This window comes from Schistocerca cancellata, chromosome 3 (genome assembly GCF_023864275.1).
Source record: "Schistocerca cancellata isolate TAMUIC-IGC-003103 chromosome 3, iqSchCanc2.1, whole genome shotgun sequence".
NCBI classification, from domain to species: domain Eukaryota; kingdom Metazoa; phylum Arthropoda; class Insecta; order Orthoptera; family Acrididae; genus Schistocerca; species Schistocerca cancellata.
Window position 1 is genome coordinate 150,545,505 of NC_064628.1, and position 20,349 is coordinate 150,565,853.

Consider the following 20,349-nt stretch of genomic DNA (forward strand, 5'->3'; position numbering starts at 1 on the left):
AGAAAACAATTATCATGCTGTTCACTTTGCTCTTCACCTGTCTCACTTTTTTGGGTCTTGAAGAGCCCGGGCTCTTCCACTGGGAGAATTGTTGCTTTGTCTCTGGGTCATAACCGTAAATCCAACTCTTGTCACCAGTGATAACTTGTGACAAGAAGGTTGGATCATCAGGTGCAGTCTGACGAAGGTCCGTGCACACTTCAACATGCTGTGCCTTCTGATTGGCAGTCAAGATCCTTGGCACAAATTTTGCAGTGACGTGATGCATGCCCAATTTATCAGTCAACATTCATTGACATGTCCCATAACCAATACCCACTTCATCCGCAGGGTCTTGAATGGTTCGACGTCGGTCCACACGAACCAGTTGTTGAAGTTTGGCAACTATGTCTGGCATTGTGTGGCTAATGGGCCTTCCAGTGCGAGCGTCATCTTCGACATCTGTATGGCTGGCCCTGAACTGAGCATGCCACTCAAACACATTCGTACAGCTTGTGCTCTGTCCCCCAAACACTTGTTGAATCATTGCAAGGGTCTCCGTAGCACTTTTCCCGAGATTTGCACAGAATTTGATACACATGCACTGTTCTGTTTGCAGATCCATCGTAAAATCGCCACACACCAAACACGGAGTATTACTGAAATCACTGTGGACACGCAACATCCTCCCAGCTGAATGCCACTCCGCACTCTGACTCATCAGATATGTAGCCCTTGCCACCTAGCGGTGTAAAGATCTACTACTCCTACTTTCCAGATGACAGCACCAGTCCTGAAAATTTTGGATTCCACCTTGTAAATACAGCTCTTGTGTCTGGTAATTTAACACAGAGTGAGGTGGTGCAATGGTTACACACTGGAATCGCATTTGCGAGGACAGTCATTCAAACCCATGTCAGGCCATCAAGATGATGATATCAGTGTCAGCAGAAAGTAGAACCATAATGTTCCTTTCTTCCTTAGATGATTAATTGGCTAAAATGCACATTTACTCCACAGTATTTTGTAAGGTGATTAAAAATCTTGCAAGCAACTTACCTCAAGAATGCCTGGAAGATTATCAGGTGAATTATCAGAACAAGAATCATTAATATCCTGGATGCATACCAGAAAAAATGATGAAATAAAGGCTGCATTGCTATGCATGTGTCTATAACTTCATCCATTGAGATTTGCATTTGTAGTTGTGAACAAAAGTATCAGTAATTGGGTAAAAATGTGTCACTCTAAATTTAGTGAATGGCTTTGTCAGCCTCTCATTATCATTCTCTACGGTGTTTTGTTTGTTAGGCAGTTTACACTCAATGCCCAATCATTCACAGATGTCAAAAGTTTTGTTGAACGACTTATCCAGAGTAGGGACTATTCCGGATTATTTCATGTTTGAGGAACCCATCATACTGTTGTTTTTGTGATTTTAATACAGGTGGTTTCTTTTTTTTCCCCCCATTTCAGTGACTAGCCTTGTGGTTATTTTGTCCTGTGGAACAGTTTCCCATCCTAGGGCAAAAGAATGCTCTGAATTTTCCCTCAGGGAAGGCTGTTGACTCTTGAAACAGGTGGGACTCCTTATCCCGAGGATCGCTCGGTACTTGCATATACACCCATGATCATAAATTAAGGATAATTGCAGAATGTGGTGCCACACAACGTGGCACTACACAAAACTGGTGCTAGTAACATAGGCATATAGGGAACACTCACGACACAGATCTGAAAGTCCACGGTATTGATGATAAGTTAAGAAAACCGTCCCGAAACACATGTGCTACAAAACGCCACTGTTTCCTGTGCATGTACCCTGGCATCAATATGGGATATGATCACCATGCACACGTACACAGGCCGCACAACAGGTTGGCATACTCTGGTGGTCGAGCAGCTACTGGGGTATAACCTCCCATTCTTGCACCAGTGCCTGTCGGAGCTCCTGAAGTGTCAAAGGGGTTTGAAGACATGCAGCGATATGTTGGCTGAGAGCATCCCAGACATGCTGAATGAGGTTTTGGTCTGGAGAACAGACAGGCCTTTCCATTCACCTGATATCTTATGTTTCAAGGTACTCATCCACGATGGCAGCTCGTTGGGGTCGTGTGTTGTCATCCATCAGGAGGAAGGTGGGACCCACTGCACCCCTGAAAAGGGGGGCATACTGGTGCAAAATGATGTCCCAATATACCTGACCTGTTACAGTTTCTCTGTCAAAGACATGCGGAGGTGTACATGCACCAGTCATAATCCCACTCCACACAATCAAACCATGACCTCCATACAGGTCCCTTTCAAGGACATTAAGGGGTTGGTATCTGATTCCTGGTTCATGCCAGATGAAAACCTGGTGAGAATCATTGTTCAGACTTTACCTGGACTCATCCGTGAACATAACCTGGGACCACTGTTCCAATGACCATGTACAGTGTTCTTGACACCAGGCTTTACAGGCTCTCCTGTGACCAGGGGTCAGTAGAATTCACCTTGCAGGTCTCTGGGAGAGTAAACCATGTCTGTTCAGTCATCTGTAGACTGTGTGACTGGAGACAACTGTTCCAGTGGCTGCGGTAAGGTCCTGAGGAAGGCTACCTGCAGTACTCCATGGCCGTCTGTGGCCACTGGTGGTGATATATCAGTCGTCTTGTGGTGTTGTACACTGTGGACGTCCCGTACTGTAGTACCTAGACACATTTCCTGTCTGCTGGAATCGTTGCCATAATCATGAGATCACACTTTGTGGAACACGTAGGGCCCGTGCTACGACCTGCTGTGTTTGACCAGCCTCCAGTCGCCCTAGTATTCTACCCCTCATAACGTCATCAATATGTGTTATTTGAGCCATTTTCTGCACACAGTCACCTTTAGTATGTCTGGAAATGTCTGCACACTTAGTCACTGCACCGTACTCTGACATGCACCACACACCTCTTCGTATGTGGACTGCTGCCAGCGCCACCATGCGACGACCGCAGGTCAGATGCACCGCATGGTCATACCCCGAGGTGATTCAAACCTGAAAACTGCCCATCAGAGCATTGTTTCACCATGTATTAGCATTATCCTTAATTTATGAGCATAAGTGTATTACTCGTCCATGACATTGCATGTTCTTCATGATTGTGAAGGTATAGCTCACGATTTTCCCCTTAGTGGAAGATAAGACCCTAAAGAATTCGTCAAATTTTTCAGGCTGTTGAGAGCTGAATTATGGTACCATTGATAAATGTCATTTGAAATGATTTTAGTTTTTACATCGGAAACACATGTCTGAAGAGAATAACACTGAATAAACTACACTCATGGAAATGGAAAAAAGAACACATTGACACCGGCGTGTCAGACCCACCATACTTGCTCCGGACACTGCGAGAGGGCTGTACAAGCAATGATCACACGCACGGCACAGCGGACACACCAGGAACCGCGGTGTTGGCTGTCGAATGGCGCTAGCTGTGCAGCATTTGTGCTCCGCCGCCGTCAGTGTCAGCCAGTTTGCCGTGGCATACGGAGCTCCATCGCAGTCTTTAACACTGGTAGCATGCCGCGACAGCGTGGACGTGAACCGTATGTGCAGTTGACGGACTTTGAGCGAGGGCGTATAGTGGGCATGCGGGAGGCCGGGTGGACGTACCGCCGAAATGCTCAACACGTGGGGCGTGAGGTCTCCACAGTACATCGATGTTGTTGCCAGTGGTCGGTGGAAGGTGCACGTGCCCGTCGACCTGGGGCCGGACCGCAGCGACGCACGGATGCACGCCAAGACCGTAGGATCCTACGCAGTGCCGTAGGGGACCGCACCGCCACTTCCCAGCAAATTAGGGACACTGTTGCTCCTGGGGTATCGGCGAGGACCATTCGCAACCGTCTCCATGAAGCTGGGCTACGGTCCCGCACACCGTTAGGCCGTCTTCCGCTCACACCCCAACATCGTGCAGCCCGCCTCCAGTGGTGTCGCGACAGGCGTGAATGGAGGGACGAATGGAGACGTGTTGTCTTCAGCGATGAGAGTCGCTTCTGCCTTGGTGCCAATGATGGTCGTATGCGTGTTTGGTGCCGTGCAGGTGAGCGCCACAATCAGGACTGCATACGACCGAGGCACACAGGGCCAACACCCGGCATCATGGTGTGGGGAGCGATCTCCTACACTGGCCGTACACCACTGGTGATCGTCGAGGGGACACTGAATAGTGCATGGTACATCCAAACCGTCATCGAACCCATCGTTGTACCATTCCTAGACCGGCAAGGGAACTTGCTGTTCCAACAGGACAATGCACGTCCGCATGTATCCCGTGCCACCCAATGTGCTAGAAGGTGTAAGTCAACTACCCTGGCCAGCAAGATCTCCGGATCTGTCCCCCATTGAGCATGTTTGGGACTGGATGAAGCGTCGTCTCACGCGGTCTGCACGTCCAGCACGAACGCTGGTCCAACTGAGGCGCCAGGTGGAAATGGCATGGCAAGCCGTTCCACAGGACTACATCCAGCATCTCTACGATCGTCTCCATGGGAGAATAGCAGCCTGCATTGCTGCGAAAGGTGGATATACACTGTACTAGTGCCGACATTGTGCATGCTCTGTTGCCTGTGTCTATGTGCCTGTGGTTCTGTCAGTGTGATCATGTGATGTATCTGACCCCAGGAATGTGTCAATAAAGTTTCCCCTTCCTGGGACAATGAATTCACGGTGTTCTTATTTCAATTTCCAGGAGTGTATATATCCAGGTAGTTGGTGAGTGTTTCACATCTTACAGAAGAATCATGTTATCCAATTAAAACGAATGAACATATATTTATCTTTAAAGAAAAATCTGAAACAAATGGAATAACAATGAGGGTACCATACCAACACGTGAAATTGAAGCATGTCAGAAGTGCAATCCTAAAAAATCACCCAGACTTTCACTATATTATACCCTGTAAGTGTACTTTACAGATTTGCAATGTTTCAGTGTGACTTCATGTATGTTAAATGAAACATACCCAACAGTAAAGAAGCTTCAATTAATCAGCTTCCAAAATAGGAACAACTGGACAAAGCTAGCATATGTGTAATTTTTAAAACAGATTTGAAACTAAAGTTTTGATTAAAAAATAATTTTTTCATTGGGAAAATGCAAGGAAACAGGAAAAATAAAGTGTTTACTGGGAAGACAGTCACTCCAACCCATGGATTATTAGAGTTTGGGTGTACAGGAATGATTCAGAAGTAACAGTCAACTGATAAACTAAAATACAAATTAAGTTAATCACATAACCATTGTGGTGGCTTTTCTTATAAAACTCAGACTGATCTTCATTGCTATGTTGCCTTTTGTTGACTTTTATGCTGATACTGGGGCGATCTCTGAGGCTCCCACTTTCATAATATCTATAGCTGTTGGTCCAGGTGTGATGTCCACCTATTTCTTCTAAGCAGAACCTTCTGCTATTTTTATTTGAATGTATTTTTATTTTGTAGTAAATTCTTGTGTTCTGTTTTTGTAGAAACAGTGTTAAATATGTTTAAAAAAATCTTGCATACCAAAGTAATCAGCAGTTGTTCATAATGAGAGTTAGCAAATCTTTTTTTTTTTAAATTTATCTTTTTCATCTTATTCTAATAACTGAGTTGATATTTAAATTTTATAATTACAGCTGAACCAGTGAACAAGAGATCTAATGTGTTTACCAACATTCTTCAACCTATGAAAACTGCTCATGCTGAGAAAGAAGTACAAGCTGAAGTCCATCATAGGTGAGGGAGTGCAAGAATTTTCCTTTTTGGTGTTAAATATGAGGGTCATCCAGTAAATAAGTTTCCTTGTTTTAATTTCTCTCCAAAATAAACTGTCCCTGTGACAACTGAGGGCTGGTGAGTCGGACTGGTATGTAGAAACAATCCTCACAGCAGCTTACGATGCATGCCACAGTATCCTGCCGGTTGCTGCCAGTTGGCATGGAGTTGTCACTGTAAAGTGTCCCACTTGTGAGACGCACTCCATCATTCCCACCCCCACCCCCCCCCCCCCACCCCCACCCCTGCAGCAAAACAACAATTCACCGTTGATATCAATCAGGGGTTAATCTTTTTCTGTGGGGTAGGCTGAGCATTCAGATGGGGGAGACAAAATGTCAGAGCTGGCAACTTGGCAAGAGAGATCCATAGTAAAAGGCGAAGGTTGCACATTTGGCAGGTAAAATTGTCGCAACCACGTTTTGGGACTGTCAAAAGATGTTACTCATTCACCACCTGCCTTACAACAAATAACAGAGCGAGGTGGCACAGTGGCTAGCACACTGGACTCACATTCGGGAGGACGACGGTTCAATGGTTCAATCCCGCTTCCAGCCATCCTGATTTAGGTTTTCCATGATCTCCCTAAAATGCTCCTTTAAAAGGGAATGGCCGATTTCCTTCCCCGTCCTTCCCTAATCCAATGAGACCGATGACCTCGCTGCCTGGTCTCCTTCCCAAAAAACAACCCAACCCTTAAAACATCACAGTGAATGCAGAGAGGTACTGTAATGTTGTGAGGAATCTGCAAACTGTCATCAAAAGAAAGCGCCCTGGACTTTGATCATCATCACAATCTTTTTACATCATGACGAAGCATGAAATAACTATAAATACATAAAGTCCAATCAGTTATACAGGGTATTACAAAATGGTATGGCCAAACTTTCTGGAAACATTCCTCACACACAAAGAAATAAAATATGTTATGTGGACAAGTGTCTGGAAACGCTTACTTTCCATGTTAGAGCTCATTTTATTACTTCTCTTCAAATCACATTAATAATGGAATGGAAACACACAGCAACAGAATGTACCAGCGTGACTTCAAACACTTTGTCACAGGAAAGGTTCAAAATGTCCTCTGTTAGCGAGGATACATGCATCCACCCTCCGTCGCATGGAATCCCTGATGCGCTGATGCAGCCTTGGAGAATGGCGTATTGTATCACAGCCGTCCACAATACGAGCACGAAGAGTCTCTACATTTGGTACCGGGGTAGTGTAGACAAGAGCTTTCAAATGCCCCCATAAATGAAAGTGAAGGGGGTTGAAGTCAGGAGAGCGTGGAGGCCATGGAATTGGTCCGCCTCTACCAATCCATCGGTCACCGAATCTGTTGTTGAGAAGCGTACGAACACTTCGACTGAAATGTGCAGGAGCTCCATCGTGCATGACCCACATGTTGCGTCGTCCTTGTAAAGGCACATGTTCTAGCAGCACAGGTAGAGTATCTCATATGAAATCATGATAACGTGCTCCATTGAGTGTAGGTGGAAGAACATGGGGCCCAATCAAGACATCACCAACAATGCCTGCCCAAACGTTCACAGAAAATCTGTGTTGATGACGTGATTGCACAATTGCGTGTGGATTCTCGTCAGCCCACACATGTTGATTGTGAAAATTTACAATTTGATCACGTTGGAATGAAGCCTCATCCGTGAAGAGAACATTTGCACTGAAATGAGGATTGACACATTGTTGGATGAACCATTCGCAGAAGTGTACCCGTGGAGGCCAATCAGCTGCTGATAGTGCCTGCACACGCTGTACATGGTACGGAAACAACTGGTTCTCCCGTAGCACTCTCCATACAGTGAAGTGGTCAATGTTACCTTGTACAGCAGCAACTTCTCTGACGCTGACATTAGGGTTATCGTCAACTGCATGAAGACTTGCCTCGTCCATTGCAGGTGTCCTCGTCGTTCTAGGTCTTCCCCAGTCGCGAGTCATAGGCTGGAATGTTCCATGCTTCCTAAGACGCCGATCAATTGCTTCGAACGTCTTCCTGTCGGGACACATTCGTTCTGGAAATATGTCTCGATACAAACGTACCGCGCCATGGCTAATGCCCCATGCTAATCCATACTTCAAATGGGCATCTGCCAACTCCACATTTGTAAACATTGCACTGACTGCAAAACCACGTTCGTGATGAACACTAAACTGTTGATGCTATGTACTGATGTGCTTGATGCTAGTACTGTAGAGCAATGAGTATTGTAGAGCAATGAGTCACATGTCAACACAAGCACCGAAGTCAACATTACCTTCCTTCAATTGGGCCAACTGGCGGTGAATCAAGGAAGTACAGTACATACTGACGAAACTAAAATTAGCTCTAACATGGAAATTAAGCATTTTCGGACACATGTCCACACAACATCTTTTCTTTGTTTGTGTGTGAGGAATGTTTCCTGAAAGTTTGGCCATACCTTTTTGTAACACCCTGTATATAGGTGGTATAAATTCATACTTACGGAAGGTAAAAATTAATCACATGTCATAGCATATCATATCAATATGGCGATCCATATAATTACTGCCTCATCGGACTACAGAATCGAATTGATATACCTTGCCCAAGACGTGGTGTGTCCAATTTGAAATCACTGCTATAACTGGTCATCAGATAAATGAAAACATATCGAGGAGGTATTTATAACATTATTATAGTTATTATTAATTAGGCGTAGGCTGTAACAAATTAGCCTTAGAAGTGAATATTGGCAGAACTGTTATACAATATCATATATAGAACACAGGTATATTAAATTACCATGATACAAGTTAAACTCCATGATGCGCTTTGAACTATTGAAATGAAAGAGAATATGACTCTAACAATGAGAAACAAAAGTTCACAACAGCAGTAGACATTCCTACACATAAATTGTGTCTGAGTATCCTGTACACATGAATTCCCTTGAAGACTACACCAATCAGATCAAGACAACCTCACTGGTATTCCTCTTGCTAAAAATTCACTCCTGGAAATGGAAAAAAGAACACATTGACACCGGTGTGTCAGACCCACCATACTTGCTCCGGACACTGCGAGAGGGCTGTACAAGCAATGATCACACGCACGGCACAGCGGACACACCAGGAACCGTGGTGTTGGCCGTCGAATGGCGCTAGCTGCGCAGCATTTGTGCACCGCCGCCGTCAGTGTCAGCCAGTTTGCCGTGGCATACGGAACTCCATCGCAGTCTTTAACACTGGTAGCATGCCGTGACAGCGTGGACGTGAACCGTATGTGCAGTTGACGGACTTTGAGCGAGGGCGTATAGTGGGCATGCGGGAGGCCGGGTGGACGTACCGCCGAAATGCTCAACACGTGGGGCGTGAGGTCTCCACAGTACATCGATGTTGTTGCCAGTGGTCGGCGGAAGGTGCACGTGCCCGTCGACCTGGGACCGGACCGCAGCGACGCACGGATGCACGCCAAGACCGTAGGATCCTACGCAGTGCCGTAGGGGACCGCACCGCCACTTCCCAGCAAATTAGGGACACTGTTGCTCCTGGGGTATCGGCGAGGACCATTCGCAACCGTCTCCATGAAGCTGGGCTACGGTCCCGCACACCGTTAGGCCGTCTTCCGCTCACGCCCCAACATCGTGCAGCCCGCCTCCAGTGGTGTCGCGACAGGCGTGAATGGAGGGACGAATGGAGACGTGTCGTCTTCAGCGATGAGAGTCACTTCTGCCTTGGTGCCAATGATGGTCGTATGCGTGTTTGGCGCCGTGCAGGTGAGCGCCACAATCAGGACTGCATACGACCGAGGCACACAGGGCCAACACCCGGCATCATCGTGTGGGGAGCGATCTCCTACACTGGCCGTACACCACTGGTGATCGTCGAGGGGACACTGAATAGTGCACGGTACATCCAAACCGTCATCGAACCCATCGTTGTACCATTCCTAGACCGGCAAGGGAACTTGCTGTTCCAACAGGACAATGCACGTCCGCATGTATCCCGTGCCACCCAACGTGCTCTAGAAGGTGTAAGTCAACTACCCTGGCCAGCAAGATCTCCGGATCTGTCCCCCATTGAGCATGTTTGGGACTGGATGAAGCGTCGTCTCACGCGGTCTGCACGTCCAGCACGAACGCTGGTCCAACTGAGGCGCCAGGTGGAAATGGCATGGCAAGCCGTTCCACAGGACTACATCCAGCATCTCTATGATCGTCTCCATGGGAGAATAGCAGCCTGCATTGCTGCGAAAGGTGGATATACACTGTACTAGTGCCGACATTGTGCATGCTCTGTTGCCTGTGTCTATGTGCCTGTGGTTCTGTCAGTGTGATCATGTGATGTATCTGACCCCAGGAATGTGTCAATAAAGTTTCCCCTTCCTGGGACAATGAATTCACGGTGTTCTTATTTCAATTTCCAGGAGTGTAATACAGTACATGTGCCACATCTTGTTATGCTGAAACCTATGCATCTAATTTATAGCTGGATTAGCAATCCTCCCCAGCTTTGCACAGGTAGCACAAAGTCTCTACAGTTTGATGACTTGTGTAGGATAATGGCAGTTGTATTTATGGATAACTGCATAGATTTATGATTAAAGTTGAGAGAACAGTGTGGTGCTGGAGTGCAATACTCGCACGTCTCTCAATTCAACGGTGTGTGTAGCTGATCCTCTTCTCTGGTTAATCCACTTGTCGATCTCCTGAAAGCTTCTTCTCCAAAGATATGGCGCTGCTTAAGGGAATTTACTAACTACTTTTCTATTCTTGAAATAATTTGTGTACTTGTAGAATACTTTTCAGTTTAATCACAATATATTTTCAATGTTCATCAACAATAACTTCGCCAAGCTAACTCATTCTTTGAACATTAGAATCATTTGCTCTTCTTCAAAATAGCTTACATGTGTCTCGCTTCGATCATAACCAAGACATAGAGTAATTCGAGAATCTCTAGTCTCAAACAAGTCCAATTCATGAGCGTCCTTAGGAAACTACTTTCATTTGTATGCTAGTCTTTTTACAATCATCACAGAAATTAAAGAGCACAGAATACTACATAAACTTTTCTTTTTCTTCTTTGCCCGTACATGAAACTCTGTGGACTTGTCTGCTGCTGTTTGTGCCGTCGTGTCCATCTTTTTCCTCGTGGCTGTTCTTTTTGACCTACACATACAGATATGGGCAGTCGGCTGATTCGTTTCTCCTACTCATATCTAAAATATCGGGTGTTCGAAATGGTGGAAGGCCGAGTGATTCTAGAATTTCCTCCGAAATTCTCGAAGCACTACCATAAACCCCCCCCCCCCCCCCCCCCCCCCCCCTTAAATCGAACACACGATATTTTATAAAATCATTAGGTAAACTTATATCGCATACAATTCTAACAGTATACATTCTAACACAGCTCTTTGTACTTATTTAGAATAAACTTGAATTACCTTTTCCTTCATTCTACTCTTACACTAAGTTGACATTAAACTCGAATATTTAATGGTACTCTGATAAGTTTTCCTAATATTTAGGGTTCGTTAGACCTATGTCTCAATTTCCAGTTGTAAACTTCAGGTGTCACAGACCCTTAATTATGGTTGCTCTTTACACTACCATTCTGTACTGTTTTTCGTTTTCTTTCTTTAGTACTTATCCATTTCATTATTTACAGTTTCTCGTAGTCTGGAGGAACTCTGGGCAAATAAAAGTGTTCTTTCAGACACTCTTAAACATACAACCTGACACTACCAGTACAATAGAGAATTCAAACTTACCAGAATAATTTGTGCAAAATGTGTGATTTTTGTCACGATACTGCCTTCATTCGTTTAGGCACAGTACCTATACCTTAGCTACAGGTTGACTCTGTGAATGCTCTTCCTCCTTCCGTTTTGGTCGGTACGCACCTTTTAACTTCCTAATCTCTGGTACAGGTCAATCCCCTTCTTGGCGCCCCCGTCCGCACAGTATAGGTCAGCCTCTCTTGGGTCTGCCTATCTGTCCTTTTCATCCAATAAATACTGAGTGTGTCATCCTTCTCCTTCCTGAGGGGCTTCATAGTTCATTGCCCCAGTATACGTCTATATGTACACCATTATTAAATATTATCTGGTAAAATTAAAATCTATTTCACACTTCATACTCACTCTTTAATACCTCACTTCATATACTAGAGACCTCCTTTAAGCAACAACTTCTACTCTTCCAGCGTACATCATGCCTACATCCATTATTCAACATATTTTATGCTTTTTTGGGTTATAAGAGTCCCACTATCCTACACGTTGTCAGACTTTTTGATAGACTGACCCTCCTTAATAATTTCTCCTCTGGCTTATGTCCTCTTTCTTTACTCACGTATCCTCTGATGCATACTTGATGTAGAATTATTCTAGCTTTTCTATACTTCTGTACATATGTGATATGGGGTCATTATTAGTCCTCTCTCTCTCTCTCTCTCTCTCTCTCTCTCTCTCTCTCTCTCTCTCTCTCACCAAACGGGAAATTGCTGGTAAATAGACACAATAAAAAACACACAAATATCAAGCTTTCGCAACCCACGGTTGCTTCATCAGGAAAGAGGGAAGGAGAGGGAAAGACGAAAGGATGTGAGTTTTAAGTCACTTTCGTTTGCTAAGTCACATCATCTTTGTTTTTAGATATATTTTTCCCACGTGTAATGTTGTGTATGCTTAAGTGTGTTTGTGTATCCTGATTCTTCGGCTGACTTATGTGAAATAAGTTGAAGGTTATAATGAACCATGGAAACTGAGGAGGACTTAAATAGTAGAAGTATATTCATGTGGAAAGAGGGAAATATAGATAGGTACTCAGTAGAGAAGTAAGTAAGGAATGGTTGCTAAGATCAAAGAAGTGAAAGAAGATAGCCCCAAAGACAGGAAACCCTTCCCCCCCACCACCCACCCCCCGCCCCCCTTCCCCAGGATCCTTTCTTTGCCGGTACTAGAGTGAGAAGCCGGAGGATGTATGATGTTAAACGTCTCCTGCAGAACGGACATTCTGACCTTCACCTTTTAAGTCCCTGAAGAAAGAATCTTAGCAGCACCTATGGAACGGCAAATGGTGAAGAATCAGTCACACTTGTCTGCAAAGGTTGTCTGAAAGGTGTGATGTGTGTGTAGTGTTAGTCATGCTTTTACCTACACTACTCTCCCCTTTCAAAATCGATACAAACCCTCCCCATTTACAACACATTACATAAAAGGTATAAAATATTCTATAAAAATAGAAATTTATACACTACAATCAGTTGTCTAGTTATTCAGTTTATATTATACTTTTATACACATATATAATCCTCTATTCAGTTCATGTCACCTCGAGATCACTATGTCTCAATAGTACCATCATATTATACTGTCCACTCTCTCTCTCTCTCTCTCTCTCTCTCTCTCTCTCTCTCTCTCACACACACACACACACACACACACACACACACACACACACACACACAAAATCCGTCTCCGTTCATCAATACCTGTACACACATGTTTGTATGGAAAAACTGGTGAAGAGATTACGTACAAAGACTAATTTAGGCAAAAATAAAAACCTAAATATATGTGGAAGGCGGAAGAGACTGGCTGTTGAATCACATTTATATTATATCTTACAAAGGGTAAAAAATTATGTTTTATGTAATGTTTCATACAGATTTCTGTCTTGTATTAATCTAATATTTCTTGGTAACTCTCAAAGAACAGCTTAGGCAAAACGAAGACCTAACTATACTCTGATACTGGGATTCGGGATACTTGCCGACTAGAGCGGAGCACATGGGTGACTTAAATACTCAAGGACTTCTTCTAACTCGGGATTTAATGCTAACTGGAGTGGAGGGTGCGCTTGACTTACATCTACATCGGGCACTAATTGTTATGGAGGCAACTGCGGATATATCAAATCAGAATCCAACTGCTTTTAGAGAGCATATTATGAAAACACTATTAGATTCTTCAGTCTTGACTTGATATAATAACACAATTTATGCAGTTGATTACATAACATGGACCACCTTCGAGACCACGAATGATGATACGATCACTTATTGCTAATAGTATAAGAAGCAGTATGGCCTTGATATTAGTGATCTGCAGCAGTCATTGCTTGTCAGTCAAGTAAAGACAAGGATGGAAAAGCAACAGGACCATAGAATAGTATAAGAATCCAAGAATATATTACAGTATAGTTCAAATTTTGAATGGAATTTGGTGCAGGAAAAGTAACCTTGGAAGGAACACCGAAAACAACTTGGGAGCTGGCGGTTGTCGCTCTGCCCGTTAACACAGAACATTAACATCCCATGGGGGACAGATGTGACTCCACCCAGATCCCATGGATCTGATATGAACCTCACTTGAGCAAATGCAAACCAGTACTTTTCGTTAAATTTTGTATGAAAGTCTACCCACAACAGAATAATTACCACTTTACTAGATAACACAACATCAGGTAAAGTTATTCTGTTTTCTATCTTGGCATGGACAAGTTTGAATTCTTTGCCCAAGTCATCTATAACGTTCTTAGTATCATTAGGTTTGGAAATAGCAACAGTCCCAATGTTTCCGGAGATTATACTCTCGGAAATTTCTCTATCTATAATTAGCTCAATAGGTTATGCCAGACTACTTACATTTATAATGTCAAAGTTGACTATTTTTTCTTTGAAGTTTTGTTCTACATTATTTACTTGTGAACTGACATCTCGTGTAGTAACAGCTCGTATACTAACACATGGAATTTTCGATTGCGTAATCAATATTAATTCCATAGATCGATCTGTGCTCTCTTTCAAGATATTCATTTCCTATCTTACAGAATTAAATTTAACATTACATACATTTTCACAAAATTTTAATTTTCCACTAAATTCAGATTCTACATTATTACATTTATCTTCAATATCAAATTCTAGTTTTTGGGTCGACTTCTGAAATTGGTCATCCTGCTTTTGGCAGGACAATGGATCACACTACTGCATCAGTGGTGGCTCTAAGAGATCGAGAACTTTCACTACTACAGGGAGTAGCGAAGGAGGGCATTCTCCTTCGCACAGTAACAGCCTGCACTTTGAGAGACACCATAATTAAGTTAGTGAACATAATTGGTGTGATGGAAATCACATTATTCTGGACAATATCTGAATGTATTAGTGAAAACCAGGTCAAAATGTGCACAGTAGTGTCTAAGATTAGCCTTCACATACAGACAGAAAAATGTGGCAGGTAACTTGTGTGTGTAAAATGTATGGATGATTTCTAATAGTGCAGTTCACATCTAGAGGGCAATGGCAGATGCCTTGGCTTCATCTGATTACTGGTAAGATTTAATGGAAGTCAGCAGAGAACAAATTGGTGCGATTATCCATAGGGCTATGGTTGTTATGCAAATCTCACATTATTTTGTGTTATGCTTCAACAGATGTTTTATGGGGCACTGGAACCCAATCCCAAACAGGAAACACACTTGTGCATCATTTTCCCACTGTTACTTGGCATTGAAACATTTCAAACACAGTAGATGTTGTCAGCATAAAATTTCAGGGGAGATTGAATATACAGCAGTTCATAAACAACCTGTGATGCTTGCACCAGAGTGGCGCAATAGTCAGCCGGCCCTACGCCTTTCACTGCTAGATGGAAAATCATTTTCCCAGCGGTGGGGACTTTCATTAATCGTAGTTCAGCTAATTAGCACAAAATACTTAAAATTATATACACAAAACATCCTCACAAATTGGTCCGTATGTTAGTGAAAATGGTATCAAAATTTGAGAGTAGCATGAATGTGCAGGCAGAAGTGAACAATGGACTTCAATTCACATATGTAGAGATATCTGCTTTTTGTGGAAAATGGGCAATACTGACAGTCTGCTGTGGACAGCTGCTGAAACTGATGGGTCACCATTGTAGGTTGGAGAATTTCTGCTCTGATCAAGGCTGTAAGAAGTTTGTGCTGTTGTCTGTCATAACATGAACACCCAAGTATCATGTAGGTGAGGTCTGCAATCTCATTGGATGCACTTTGCAGTACTGGGATGGCTGAACTTTCATCCTATAAAGATGTGAAGAATAACATGTGACCCAACGTGATGTGTGTTATAGTAGTGGTATAGCATCTAGATAGCATAAACTGTGAAACACAGGTTTCTTGCAGAATGCTCAGCTGTGTTACTGCGTAATGTCTTCCTTTCATGTATTGTGAGAGTTTCCACATCTGTGACCATTCATGAAAGATTTGCTTCCTCATACTAGTAATGAAATTCATATGTGGTGGACAATTGTAGGAAGGTCGGCAATCAATCACACTTTGTTTCATGAGGTGGTCCTCTACATGTTTGTTGTGAAGAACAAACAAAAGCAAGGATATAACTAATGCTGCTTCATGCATTAAATGTTAAAAGTCGATACAACAAGGTGCTTAAAAAGAGACTGCCTACACTACATTTGTCCGTCCTCTTTTGGAGTACTGCTGTGTGGTGTGGGGTCCATATCAGATAGAATTAACGGAGTACACCGAGGAAGTTCAAAGAAGGGCAGCATGTTTTGTATTATTGAGAAATAGGGGGAGAGTGTCATGGACTTGATACAGGATTTGGAGTGGACTTCATTATAACAAAGTTGTTTCTCATTGTGACAGGATCTTCTCACAAAATTTCGATCACTAACTTGCTCCACAGAATATGCACATATTTTGTTGACACCAACCTACATAAGAAGAAGTGATCATTGTAATAAAATAAGGGAAATCAGAGGACACTTGGAAAGGTATAGGTGTTCATTTTTTCCTTGCACTGTTCAAGAGTGAAATAACAGAATTATTGTGAAGGTGGTTCGGTGAACCCTCTGCCAAATACTTAAGTGTGATTTGCAAACTATCCATGTAGATGTAGATGTAGATAAATTGTGATATAAATGTGCAAGAAGCTGAAGACATGGTTCTTGAAAAGAAGTGTAATACAATAGCCATAATTAATCTTTAATGGTGGTTAGACCCTGATATAATCCTTGCTTCTCTCCCCCCCTCCCCCCCCCCCCCCCCTTCTCTCTCTCTATTGATGTGATGCCAGTGTTATCCACATTCCTTTTGTAAAATGAAATGAAACAGTTTAGAAATGTTGAAACACATTAATGAAACACATCAAAAGGTGATATATAAATTGTGTACAGTGGTTAGTTGAAATGAAGAGTTGTGTACACTGATAGAATTTTACAGCTACTTTTAACATAAAAATCTGTCATCAACTAACTATCCCAGTTTTGAACATTTTGATCATATTCTGGAGACATAAGAATTACAATTGAAACAATTCTCAAAATATTTGTGAAGACTTCCTACAAAAGTGACTTGATTGTGTAATATCTCATAGGCAGAACACATGGGCAACTAATAATAATCGATTATAACAGCTACTGTGAAGATGGCCGTGGAAACAAACATATTACAGAACAGTATAGCTTTGAATGGTACTTATTTGATTAATAGAAGTTCCTAGCTCCAACTTAAAGTTTGAAGGCTTGCAGGTTCTCACCCTACAACATCCGTAGTAGATACATTGCCAGAGATGACAGAAATATGCAGAAACCTAATAGACTGTTATTTTGTAGGTAAGAATAATTATTGTGACTTTGTACGCATTTCCGGCGTAATAAGTCTTGAAAGTCTCTTCAGGTTTGCTAAATCCTAAAATCAAATCAATTCAATATTTGGGCAGTCCACCTGTTCGCCATCTTCAGTAGAATGCTGCTGCTGGTGCATCCTGCTGAGAACTGATTCCAAGGCTGCAAATCGACATCCTATGTAGGTTGCTGAAATTATATTTAATAAAGCAAAACCTGTAGTTTAGTCAACAGTATTCTGATGTTGCCGAGCAATGTGATAACTGTGAGGCTAAGATAATGGGGTACAGGGAAGGATGAGTGGAGGCAGGGGAAGAAAAGGGGAATGGGGTGGCAGATGTGGATGATGGACCTACATTATACAGGCGTTGTCAGGAATCTGATTTGATTGAATGTGTTTGTGCCCTGTGTATCAGTTCCTTCTCTTGACCTATGTTTCCCTTAACATTCTCTACATCTTGATTTACCATTGTGTATTCCATTTAGCATACCTTTCCATAATTTTGAGTGACTTGTAGATGAAAACACACCAAGAAAACATTTATGTTGAATAGGTTATGTGATGTAACTTTCTCTTGGTCTCCTGAAAGCACTTTATCTCTGCTACCGAGAATGTAAAATCACATACCAGTGACATACCATTTGTCTCTTTGTTGACATATAATGTATGTCCTCACTGGGAGCCTGGGAAATGGCGCACCAGAAATATTGTAGACAGAGTCTAGTGTTCCCGAGATAATTCAGTTGCAGGGTTGTTTCTGTAGTGGCCTTGACTGACTTTAATGATAAGTGACCAATTGAACAATGTTTAAAAGAGTCTGCTTGAGATCTAGAAGGCAGCAAAAAGAAAGCTTTAATTTTAAATTTTACCATTGATGTAGGAGGACTGTACAGACATACCATCACTTGACTGTCACACAGACTTATGTATGAAGAACATAGAATAGTCATACCTGACACAGTAATAGGCTTCACTGACATAGAGAAGCAACTGAAGGAGTTGAAAACAAATAAGTCGCCAGATCCAGATGGAATCCCAGTTTGGTTTTATAGAGAAAACTTTATGACATTTGGTCTTTCCTTAGCTTGCATTTATTGCAAACCTCTTGATACATGTAAAGTCCCGAGTGACTGGGAAGAAGAGCTGGTGACTCATGTATATAAGAACGATAAAAGAATGAACCAGCAAAATTACAGACCAATATCCTTAACATCTGTTTGCTGCAGAATTCTTGAGCATATCCTGTATTGAGATATGATGAATTTCCTTGAGACAGAAAATCTTCTGTCCACAAATCAGCACGGATTTAGAAAGCATCATTCATATGAAACACAGCTTCTCCTTTTTTTCACATGATATCCAGGGAACAATGCATGGAGGGCAACAGGCAGATTCCACATTCCCAGATTTCCAGAAAGTGTTTGACACAGTGCTTCTCTGCAGATTGTTGACTATCATCCGAGAGCACAGAATGGGTTGCTGCTAAGGTCATTGTTGCTACATTGTGTCATAGATTAACAGATGGGTTATCTTACCTTTGCAGATGAAGCTTTGGCAGTTGAGGCCACATGTAAATGTATGAGGGTGGTTTGGAAAGTCCTCAGAATCACCACAAGACGTCAGCACTAGCACAACGAGTTGTTCACGTGATATTCATTGGGCTGTGGCATGTAAACACATGCCACGTCAGTGCTCTTGGAAGAGAGCTGTGGTGGTGGCGTGGCTCTGTTGTTCCTGGGTAGTGATTTGCGAAGATGGAAAAAATTGAGATTCGAGCAGTGATTAAGTACTTAGTAAAGAAAGGTATGAAAGCAAAGGACATTTATGCTGATTTCCAGAATACACTGTGGGACTCTGCTCCTTCATATTCAACTGTTGCCTAGTGTACAAATGAATTTAAATTTGGTTGGGAGAGCTTAGATAATGATCCATGCAGTGGTCGGCCAAGATATGTCACTACTCCAGAAATCATAGCAAAAGTGTACAAAATGGTCATGGGGAATTGCTGATTGAAAGTCATCTTCCATCAAGACAATGCATGCTCATACATATGTGCCATTGCCATGGCAAAATTACATGAACTAATGTATGAATTGTTGCCTCACCCACCTTATTCACCTGATGTGGCTCCGTCAGACTTCCATACCTTCCCAAAACTGAAAAGATTCACTTTAAACGAAGAATTGATAGCCGGATTTGACAATTATTTTGCAGCCCTGTAGGAAACACATTTTCGAGATAGGATCAAGGCACTGGAACATCGTTGGACCAAGTGCATTAATTTACAAGGAGACTACATTAGAAAATTAAAAATGTTTTAGTGATATCAGTACTTTTTTTTATTCTGTTCTGAGAACTATTCCTACCACCCTCGTATTTTGCAGAATTTGGAAGAATTGGAGAGGGAACACTGTCACCAGCTTTTTCCAATAAATTTCATTGCCCCTCTTTTAACTAACAACAGTTTCAGATCTGGTATTAGGTTCCATCCTGAACACAACCTCAGAAATCGTGACACGTTCAGAAGCTACCAAGCATTTGTGACAACCAAGATTATAAATTTCATTGCTGCTCTTTTCCCTCATAGCAATTTCAGTTATAGGGGAGATAGTTACACCTGGAGGATAGTGTACCTATGGAAACACAATGATTCCTGATCGGTTCTTCAATCTAATGACATATTTTAGAAATAAAATGAGGGAACATTCACTAGAGACTGCCATAAGAAGTTTCCAGCATTTTCTATTATTTTTTGTTGTTGTGAGACATGAGTTGTGTTTTGTACAGTGTTTGTAAGTATTGTGAGCTTTACATACATGAGTGCTGTACTATATGTTAAAGCTATTTTGTGGTTATTACTAATTATTCATTTACAGTGTTTTACGGTGACTAACATTATGTGTATTTCTAAAACTAGTAGCATAACGTGTGGCTGTTTGTCATACTTTGTCATAGTGCACCATC

The 20,349-nt window shown here is 42.5% G+C and overlaps 1 protein-coding gene across 1 annotated transcript in view; it reads left to right on the forward strand.

Annotated features, from left to right (window-relative positions):
- The window catches only part of LOC126174771 (intermembrane lipid transfer protein VPS13D), a 531,199-nt gene that overhangs the window by 286,484 nt on the left and 224,366 nt on the right, over window positions 1-20,349 (forward strand). The window contains 1 exon segment of the mRNA XM_049921112.1: window positions 5,629-5,728. Coding sequence (XP_049777069.1) covers window positions 5,629-5,728 — 100 coding nt within the window.